This window comes from Gossypium hirsutum, chromosome A05 (assembly GCF_007990345.1).
Source record: "Gossypium hirsutum isolate 1008001.06 chromosome A05, Gossypium_hirsutum_v2.1, whole genome shotgun sequence".
Classification (NCBI taxonomy): domain Eukaryota; kingdom Viridiplantae; phylum Streptophyta; class Magnoliopsida; order Malvales; family Malvaceae; genus Gossypium; species Gossypium hirsutum.
Window position 1 is genome coordinate 5752570 of NC_053428.1, and position 10351 is coordinate 5762920.

General features: G+C 34.4%; 1 protein-coding gene across 1 annotated transcript; it reads left to right on the plus strand.

The window, feature by feature from the left end:
• Positions 1–996: 996 nt before the first annotated feature.
• On the plus strand, positions 997–9590 carry LOC107958995 (E3 ubiquitin-protein ligase RBBP6). Its single transcript, XM_016894941.2, has 14 exons — positions 997–1550; positions 3328–3531; positions 3622–3803; positions 4389–4515; positions 4598–4792; positions 5159–5206; positions 5362–6261; positions 6397–6504; positions 7473–7546; positions 7885–7936; positions 8066–8152; positions 8223–8266; positions 8550–8621; positions 8699–9590. Exons 1-14 carry the CDS (start codon positions 1449–1451, stop codon positions 9267–9269), a joined length of 2766 nt encoding a protein of 921 aa, XP_016750430.2. The 5' UTR covers positions 997–1448; the 3' UTR covers positions 9270–9590.
• The last annotated feature ends 761 nt before the right edge of the window (positions 9591–10351 follow it).

A 10351-nucleotide genomic window follows, 5' to 3' on the forward strand; every position in this document is an offset into this window, starting at 1 on the left:
AAAGAAATTGCAGTAAAAGAAAACTTATTAATAAAATCATTAATTTTCTTTTTCTCTTTTCCATTTAAAGATAATTTTAAAATAAAATAATCTCATACGTTGAAGTGAAATCACATCCACTCAACCAAGAAATAGAAATACAAGTGTTAGAAAGGGACTACTCTCTCAAATTAATTATATCTCATCCATTTTTAATTTAATATAATAACATATAACAATAATTAATCACTATAGTTAATATTTATTTATTTATTACTTTAAATATAATAATAAATTAAGTTTTTAATGTTTATATATTTTATCAATTTAGTCTTAAAAATACATATAAAAAAAATAAAAGTACACATTTTGAGGGCTAAATTTATTATTATATAATAAATAAATAAATATTAATATTGTGATTAATTATCATTAAATGCTCACTGTTAAAATTGACAAGGATTATACTATTTTGATTTTTTTTATAAAGAACAATTTATTTAATATTGAAATAAAAAATTTTAAAATTGGACCACTTATCGAATTTATCATACCACTAATTCATCAATTAAGTTAATTCGATTAAACAGATTATTTAAAAATTATAAAAACAAAAAGATTAAACGTGTAGTTCAATTGATTTTTTGTCTAATTTTATTAATCTATAACAAATTTCGAATAATTTATTCTGGTTTAAGTTGTTCCACCAATCAAATGGAGTACCATTCAAACAACCTTAATTGAGATAGAGGGGAATTCATTTTACCTATAAATATAATTTAATATAATATTTTTGGACGATAATTTAATATAATTTAAAATAACTTAGTTGTATATTTGTATTGCCGTAAGTTGCTTTTTTGGAAGAAAATGTCATTTCAGGCATAATAAAAGCCGGAAAGCAAACAAGGCAACAATAAAATCAAGCGGTCTAAAGAACTCCACGAGGTCCCCGCTTCCACAGAGTCAAAAGGTGGATTTAAAGCGTGTAATTTAACTCCAATTCATAAGCACGGCGGAATCCGAGCACAGCCTCGCTGGATTCTCCTTAAAGCGCACAAAAATACACACAACAAAATCGATCAAAGAGAGTAAGGAAGAAAATGAAAAAGCTAAAATATTTAAAATTATAAAATTTATCTTTTACTATGTTCAAAAATAAATTATCTTTTACAGTATTCCCTCTGCAATTTTTTAATTAACCAAAAAAAAAAACCCCTCACCCCATCAACTTCCGCTTTCTCGTTCGGGAAAAAACCCCGAAAACCCTAACTTTCTCTCGAGTAAAATCTCCTTCTCCCTCTCTCGCTGAATCCACCTTTCGTTTTACGTTTTATGGCCTTTCGCGTGAGTCTGTAGGTTTTCAATGGTGTGAAATCGAGGCCTTAGATTAAGATTTGAAGGATCGGTTTCTGTATATTTAGGTACATACTACATAGAATATATATTTTTTCATAGAGAAAAAAGCTATGACGACATCTGAGAAAGAGCTGGAGCTACAGTTAATGGAGGCTGGAAACAGGCTCGTCGAACCCCCGTCGTCAGTCGCTGAGATCATCCCTCTCCTTGACGTAATCCCTAATCCATCCTTTTACTATTTTTCCTTAACTTCGTTTTGCTCTTCGTTAATTTTTTTCCTTATTATTTGATTTGTCTGATTTTATTATGTATGCGTTTTCGAAATTTTTCGTGTGGTTCTTTCTATGCAATTAAGTTTGTTAGATTTCCCCCATACTGATCTACTTTTACCCTTTTTTTTTCTAGGATTTTCTTCTTTTGCATTGTTTTCACGTGCTTATTTCTGCTCTTGTTCTCACTGATGTAAGATTGAATCAGTTTAAAAGTGTTTTCTGCTAATGGGTATTGTTTAGCACTCTTCAGTCTAAACTATTGTAATTTATATTTATTGTGGATATATTGCCATGTCTATGTTTTTGAATTTGATGAATTACTGATACGCACGACGTGTTTGCTTTACTAGACTTTAAATGCCGGAATTTCTTTTTTTTTTTTTGGATACTAATGCTATGCAGTAGCTAATATTTGGATGAAATGATACACAGTTTTGAGATTTCTTTTGAATTCAAAATTGCCCAAGCTGCATTTAAGTGATTGCATATGTGAAAGTGTGCGTTTTTCTTCTCCATATGTCACATGTAGGCTTTAAGTTTATGAAACCTGAGGATTAGTATATAATAGATATATCATTATTTTTTGTTTAAATAATTAAGCACCACCTATGTTTAGCAATTAATTTCTGACAGGCTAGTTAAATTTTTAATAAACAACTTGTGATGACATTGAAAGCATTGAAAATTAAGTTGGGAAGGATGTGTAGATATTGTGTGAAAGGATTCCTTGTAAGCAAGGATTTTGTTGGGCATGTGAGATTACGATGTTATTGCATAAAACATTTATGTTAATTATAGATATATTTGCAAATATTTAATCTATTTCCTTAGAGGGATGATGCATCGGAATCTGTTACTTTTAATGAATTTAACCTCATCTTTTCTATACCTCTAGGAAGATCTGTCCTGCCAAAATTTTGTGTCCCAAATAAGGAGCTATTAAAATCCACTATGGATGATTGATAGGATAGAATTTTGACTCCATACTTGATGATGTCCTTATTTTTATGGTCTTTGCAACGTTTTGGTTTTCTTCTGCCCCAGAACTCCTTTTACAAATGATAGTAATGTCAAAGAAGATTCTGGAATTGTGATATACCGCACAACTCTGTTGCTATTCCCTGTTTAGAAAAAATTATGTGTACTCATGATGTCAAGCAAGAAAACTTTGAAGAGGATGTGCAAAAAAAGTGATACTAGTGCAACTATTCGTTTTCCTTTGGTAGATTGTTTTGATTGGAATCAATGTCTCCTTTAAATCATCACTCTAGGTTTAGCGTCTCTTAGGGTTTTACTACTTGTTCTTGAGTAGGTGGCTGCTATAAAACCGTGCATGAATTCTGTTTTCGAATGCCCTAGGAATTTAGTAATGACTGCAGTGTGATTCCAGTGATGAGTGTGTGCTGAAGTGTTTGGTTTGTAGTCAATTTGAAGTACAAAATTTTAAGTATTTTTGGTTTTGCTCTCCTTATTTTACAAGGGGATAATTCGTGTTGCATTTTTTTTACTGCCAGCTTTACCCTTCTATTTCTGTTCTTGTGGGGCATTATAGCTGTATAGTTAATTTTTGCACTTCCTAATGATGTGTGGGATGATTGATTGTTTGAATTTTTAGGTGCTTTAGCATTCCCGTGTTTTGCCTTATGCCAGTGCCTTTTATAAATACTTTTCACATTGATGATTATTGTTTATTCTTTTCTATCCTTCGTGAATACAGCAAGTTGAGAGTTGTCTTTCAATGGTGGAACAATCACCAAGCCAATCAATGCAAAATGCACTGTCTCCATCACTCAAAGCATTAGTAGCAGAGCAACTGTTCAGACATCCTGATGATGATGTAAAAGTTGCAGTTGCTGCTTGCATCAGCGAGATAACAAGGATAACTGCACCTGATGCTCCTTATGATGATGACCAAATGAGGGTACGTTGAATTCATTGCTTCAGGATGCTTTGCAGATCATGACCATTTTAAAATCATTTTCTGTATTTATTGCCTTTAATATGTATGCAGGAGGTTTTTCAACTGATTGTGTCATCCTTAAAGAATTTATCTGACAAGTCCAGCCGTTCATTCATTAAGAGGACCTCGATTCTTGAAACTGTTGCCAAAGTCAGATCGTGTGTGGTGATGTTGGATCTTGAATGTGATGCCCTTATTGTTGAGATGTTCCAGCATTTCCTCAAGGCAATAAGGTAAAAGCGAACTTCTTGAATGGAGAGTTCATTCTCTTGTTGTGTTTCATCATTGTTATTCTTCAGCTATTGTCTCCTCGTTACTGTCTGATTTGTAAGTTTTTATCTTTTTAAGTTTATTGCTTTTGAAAACTCTTGTGGATGAACCTGTGCTTTTGCAGAAGCTGTTCTCTTAATGTCAAGTGATGATCATGGCTGCTGTGAAATTTGAACTATGTGTTTAAAATGATAGACTGCTATATAGGTTTCTGAATAATGGAGATTATGCTCCCTCTAGAGTGTCTGGATTTAAACCTTTCATTATCTAGTTGCCTATGCTAGGTAACAGATCCTCAGTTCCTTCTAATCTGAACAAAGTTTAAGTGCTTTTTTAAGAATTCTAAGTTCCTTTAGGGAGCTTTGTCTTGGTCAAGTTTTTAATAGAGTTTGTTTTCATATTAAAATTTTGTCGTCATCCAAATGTACCACTACTTAACTAGAGTATATTACTAGTATGAAAAATAATAAAAATGGTTTAGTATTCTGTGTCGAACATGTATTCTGAACCTTTATTTTCCTTATGATTCTTTTTGTTTATTTTTTCAGGGATTATCATGCAGAGGCTGTCTTTACATCGATGGTGACTATTATGACACTTGTGCTGGAAGAAAGTGAAGATATCCCTACAGAGCTGCTCTCCCCAATCTTATCTAGTGTAAAGAAGGATAATGAGGTCTGTTGTCATACGAGTAAGTTACTGCCTTTCACTTCTGCTATCTTTGCTTAATTCACCTAGGGTTTCTATTTCCTCTCAGGAAGTTCTTCCTGTTGCTCGGAAGTTGGCAGAGAAAGTGCTTGAAAACTGTGCATCAAAGCTTCAACCATACCTAACCCAAGCTTTAGAGAACTTGGGAATTTCTTTTGATGATTATAGTAGTATAGTTGCTTCTATATGTGGAGCGACAGCTGGTGCTGTAGAGCGGGATGATGCTGCTGTTGGAAAACTTGTGGTAATTACCTCATTTGTATCTTAATGTAACTGCTTAATTTCAAAGTCTGTGGTTTGAGGGCAATTGTTTACTTATTTTGTGCTGTGATTTTGTATGAATTTCGACTCAGCATTATTTGCTGATAGATTATTTGCTACTTAATTATACAAAATTTAATGCTTTTTATTTATATATTTTGTTTGTCAACGCTTTGTTCTTGGGCTTTTTGTGGCTTATCTTTTAATTTTTTCTTTTGTTCAAACTATTCTTCAAACCAACAAGGTTTTGGCTCGTGCTTACACCTTACTGATGTCTTCTATTTTTTTATTAACGTAACTTAGTCTCCTACTCTCCTTATGTTTTTCTTTTTGGGTTGATTTGCTGTAGGATGATGAGAGAATACCAGCAGAGGCACCTTTGGATAACGCAGCCCAGGTATGTTTTATTTCGTATATTTATTGTCAATTGTGTGATTCTTCTCTTTGCGTGCAGATTCAAGTCCTTTCTCTTTCCTTTTAATGTATTGATTTTTTTTTTTGAGAATTTAATTCCTGAATTTGTCATTTATAAATCTTAAAAATTCCTATCAGGAGGTTAAAAAGATTCCTAAAGAAGCAGTTTCAGTTGAACAAGTGGCCCTTGTAAATGAAAAGACTCCTGTGCCAGTTGCTTGCAATGGCATTATGCAAACTGTTGATTCAATCTCTGTAAAGAAGCAAGAGGATGATAACATTACTGATAAGTCTGAGAATGAAACATCAACTGTGGCTGAACCTGATTTATTCGAAGCTGAGAAAGTGGTCGATCCGGACCCTAAGTTAGAGCAAAGTCCCCAGGAAAAGGAGAGGAAATCTGATTCAAAATTAACTGAACCTTCTGGCAGTTCTCATGTTGATGAGAAGGAAGTTGAGACTATACCGGATCGTAAACATGACTGCAAGGATGATGCTGGTTCTCCATGTCGAGATGTGTCTGTTGATGGGGATATATCCTCTGAAAATAGAATAGAGACAGATTTACAGCATTCCTCTCCAAAAGCAAATGAGGATAAATCGACTGATGTTGCTTCCTCAACACCAAGTGGGACTGTAATTGATGATGGTCATTCCAAAAGGGTATCAAGGACAAAAAAGAAAGACAGCGTAAGCAAGGACACAACATGTTCTGTTGATGATGTCTCTAAAAAGGCGCATTCAGGGACAAGTGATTCTGAAGCAAAATTAAATAGACGATCAGGAAAAAAGGGTTCTACTGTAGTTTCCAACGAGGACAATGCTCCAGTTAGTGTAGATGAAACTAAGAAAGAAAGTGACATTGCAAGTGATTCGGAGGCAAAATCACTGAAGAAGTCATCAAAGAAGGTAGATTCTAGTGGTAACAACTTAGATAAATCCTCTTCAAAGCAACTGGAGGATAAGAATAGGCGAGCTCGGGGGAAAGTTGCTCCTGAGAAGGATGGAACAAAAAACTCAACCAAGAATGATGATGAGGTAATTTCTTTTTGGCTTATAACTTGTAATTTAGCTATTGTGGTAATGTTGATTATTCAAAACTTTGTGATTTATTTGTTTAGCTGTACTTGATCCTTCTATCAAGGGAATCATTCTTGCTTACTATTGATTTAGGAAGTGATTGGATCTCCAAAGTCAGTGAAGCCAAACAAACAAGATTCTCACAAGGAGGGGACCCCTAAGACAAATTCCAAGAGAAAGCATATGCCAATTAAAGAAAAAGTAATGTCTTTTTGCATCTTTGAGGATGAAATTTTAGTAGTGGTGTATTGTAGTTTTGGTAGGTTGCATTTAAATAAAGGTGGCATCTACGCTGCTACGATTTTTCATGTTTATTGATGTACTGTGTTTGTTTCTAATGTTCGAAGCATATCTAGACATAGATATGGGCCTATGTAATTGCAAGGGGCCTCTAAATACATGGAAAATTTGAAAAAATTAAACGTACCTGTGTCCAGCACTAACATCTCAGTCTGAGAAACATAGGCCAGAATTGTAGGTGGCCTTTGATGATGTTTGTGCGTTTGAACTCTTAATGATTTCTCCATTCTTGCATCCTTGATGTTCATTTTGCTATTCACAGGCCATTTATCTTTTCTTGCTTTCTTCTCAATTCTCATATTGGCTTTTTTCTGATTATTCTTGATTGTCTAGATTTTTACCTTTAGATTTTCTTGAAGCGTTCAATTTTAGCCTTTAAAAAAGTTGTCTTTCATGTTGTTTCCTCATTTTTTTTCCTTTGTTTCTTAAAGATTTTTCTTCTTTCAAAATTATGCCTGTCTAGCGTCATGCTGCATTTAACCATCTTTGAGGTAATTTTTCTTTCAAGAGCCATTTGACATTAGTTTGATATTTTCACAAGGTTCCAGTTTGTGTGTTTCTTTGGAAACAGTAAGCCTGCAATGTTGTCCTTATGCCTTTCTATAAAACCCACCAAACCAATGCTCTGCTGTACAACTATTGCATTCGTGTGAGTGCTAACTTATGTATTTTCTTTTGTTGTTTCTTGAGATCGTAGCTAATTGTGTTTTGTCTGCAATATTGAAATTTGGAGTAAATAGGCTCAAATAATTGTAAACCTTTTATTCGACTCTGTTCATGCATGCTGCGGTCTGAAGATGGTTGAAGCAATGATATTACATATCATTCTTCTGGAGACGAATGATTTTTTTTTTATTAATTCTTTTCAGTCTTCTGATTCTATGGAGTATGGTGAGAATCTTGTCGGCTTGAAGGTAAAGGTCTGGTGGCCCAAAGACCGTGAGTAAGTATATCTATTTTTCAATTGTTGCAGAAGTGATCCTCTGAATTAGAAACCATGAATTTTATTTGTTTATATATTCTTTTTTATGTGGATGCACATGCGGGCAAATGTGATTGTGCTTATATATGTGGGAGCCCCCATCCCTCAAATTATAATGTCAATGAATTAAAGTTGGTCAGCCTTGAAGCTTATTATCATTTATAAGCTCCTTTTCCCTTGTTCTCTCACACTTGAATCTTTTATTGCTGCAAGAAAAAAAATGATAAATGTAAAGTGTTCTCTTTCAAACATGGCATGTCTGCTAATTTCTTTCTTTTCTTATGGATATTGTTTTGCAGGTTCTACGAAGGTTTTATTCATTCATTTGATTCCGCTAAAAAGAAGCACAAGGTGACCCGTCTAATAAGTGGAAATTCATTTTAATGTTTATTTTCCTTAGTATGTTACTGGAAGTTTTTCCTCTGACCATTCATGCTAGAATGTATTAAATTATTTTCTTCACTTTTCATTTGTTTATAGGTGCACTATAATGACGGTGATGAAGAAATTTTAAATCTTAAAAGAGAAAAGTGGGCTGTGATTGAAGATGAGTCAGGGTCAGATGAGGTGGGCACCTCATAAGCAATTGTATTTTTATTTGTTCATGTACCATGTTGCTAATGTTTCATTGAAACAGGAAGGTGCAGCAAATCCACCAAGTCCTGATGGTTCATCTGACATGTAGGTGATTCCTATTTGTGCTTCTTGAATGTTAAATTTGATTGCTCGACCATTTTGGTTCCAGATGGTTCTGTTCATTTTGGTCTTGTATGATGAACTTTTGCGTAGTTGGCATCTATAGTTTAAGTTGATTCTGTTCCATTCTTTAGCATTGTTAATTTTATCTGAAATGTGGAGTTTATTTCAGGTTTAGGTGTTATATCTGGTGTAACTTTGCATTTCTGTTTCACATTCTTTGTTTGGGCTTATCTTCTTTTCCCTTGTGATCACTTTTTATTGGCAGGCATCAAAAGAAGGCGGCAAAAACCACTGATCTCTCTAGCAAGAAAGCTAAGATGGATGCTTCACCAAAAAGGTTATTAGATTCTTTCAAATGGAACCCTTGATATGTTCTTTATTTGATTTCTGAAAATCCCAATATTGGATGGTCAGGGGTGGAGGAACTTCGTCGGGGAAATCCAAGGGTAGTGCCACAAAGTCTGGTCGCAAAACAAAGGAAGATGCTAAAGTGGATGGGAAATCCAAAGATGGTTCCAAGAGTGTTAGTAAATCTGGCAATGACAGTGTTGCTAAGTCCAAGGATCATAGCACCCCCAAAACTGGCAGTAAACCAGTTGACAATGCTTCAAAAGTAGACAAGAAGTCCAAGAATGAGGAGAGTGGTGAAACACCAAAGTCTGCGAAATCCAAGGATGATGGAAGTGCCACACCAAAAGCTTCCTCAAAGTTAAAGCAAGACATCTCAAAGACGGCCAATTCCAAGCAGGAAACCCCCAAAATTTCGTCCCAATCTAAGGGTAAGTCTCTTAAGAGTGGGGGCAAATCCAATTCTAATGGCACTGGTAAGTCAAAATCTGGTTCGTCAAAGGTGAAAGGAAGTGAAAGCGTGAAGGAGAGCTCAACTGATTCAGCAAAAGTTGTGGGAAGTGTGAAGCGGAAAGCACCAAGTTTGTTGAAGGCGCAGGGAAGTGATTCGAAGTCTGGAAAAAAGCGGCAAAGATGAGTTGAAAGTCGCACCTACTGCATTGTCATTGCCAAGGGTTGGTTCTTCTCCAATGTGGAACTTGGGTGAATTGTAGTATTTATTGTAGCATTTGGGTATTTTACGTAGTTCTTAGGTTTGTGGCTAGCAAATATTCGTAGTTAATGCAGTTTATAGTGGTTGTACTTTGTAGGGTTAAGATACCTTTTTTATATAGATATAGTTTTTTTCCATTTCCTTTATTATTGATGCAGGCAATAGGATCACATTGGGTTTAGAGTTTCTGCCTTTGTACTAAAGAGTTGCTTCTATAGATTAACGTAATAGATTCGATTCGAGAAACTGTGGAAGCAGTGGTGGCGTATCTTTTTCTATCGAATGCCTTCCCTCCGCCGCCCCCCTTTTTAACGATTCTTTTCTTTTGTTGTCCGATTACATTTTTTTTTAAAGTAAATATAGAATTTTAACTGATAGTACACGAGATGAGGTATCATCTATTTCTATAAGTTCTTCCTATTCTTTTAAATTACAATTACAAATTGAAGTGATGTCAACATTGCTGTTTGGCAACTGTACTCTACGTAGAAGTAAACGAAATCGAACAGGTTTTGGATTTTCATCTTCGTTTGATATGAAGAAGCGCTCGTCTTGGTGAAGACTCTGTAGATGTATGGGTGGAATTAATTTTTAAACATCGATTGGCGATAAAGCAAATGGGAAAGGGACTCGACAAATCCTGGGGAAGGCCAACGTGGGAAGGTTGAGGTTCAATGGCTTCACAAGTGGGTGATCACCGGCACTCAATTGTTTCATTTGTTTGAATTATTGGTGGATTTATTTCATAAATTTGATTCGGTCAACTTCAGTTTTTATATTTTTTTGAATCGGTCAATTTCTTTCTTAACTGTAGCAATTAAATATGTTTATTTAAATTTCACTATTAATTTTGTACTATGTGCAAAGTTATAAATTTAATTTAGGATCTTTGGATTATTTTGTCTTTCTATTTTTTTGAATTACAAGATTTTAATTTTGATAAGAATGACAATCCATTAATTCATTCACCTATTTTTTTTGTGATTAATATAAGGAAACAATACACT

Coding starts and splice junctions, on each gene's coding strand:
- LOC107958995 (XM_016894941.2), top strand. CDS start 1,449: ATGACGACATCTGAGAAAGAGCTGGAGCTACAGTTAATGGAGGCTGGA. Junction 3,532..3,621: donor ATGATGATGACCAAATGAGG/GTACGTTGAATT, acceptor ATATGTATGCAG/GAGGTTTTTCAACTGATTGT. Junction 8,622..8,698: donor ATGGATGCTTCACCAAAAAG/GTTATTAGATTC, acceptor TTGGATGGTCAG/GGGTGGAGGAACTTCGTCGG.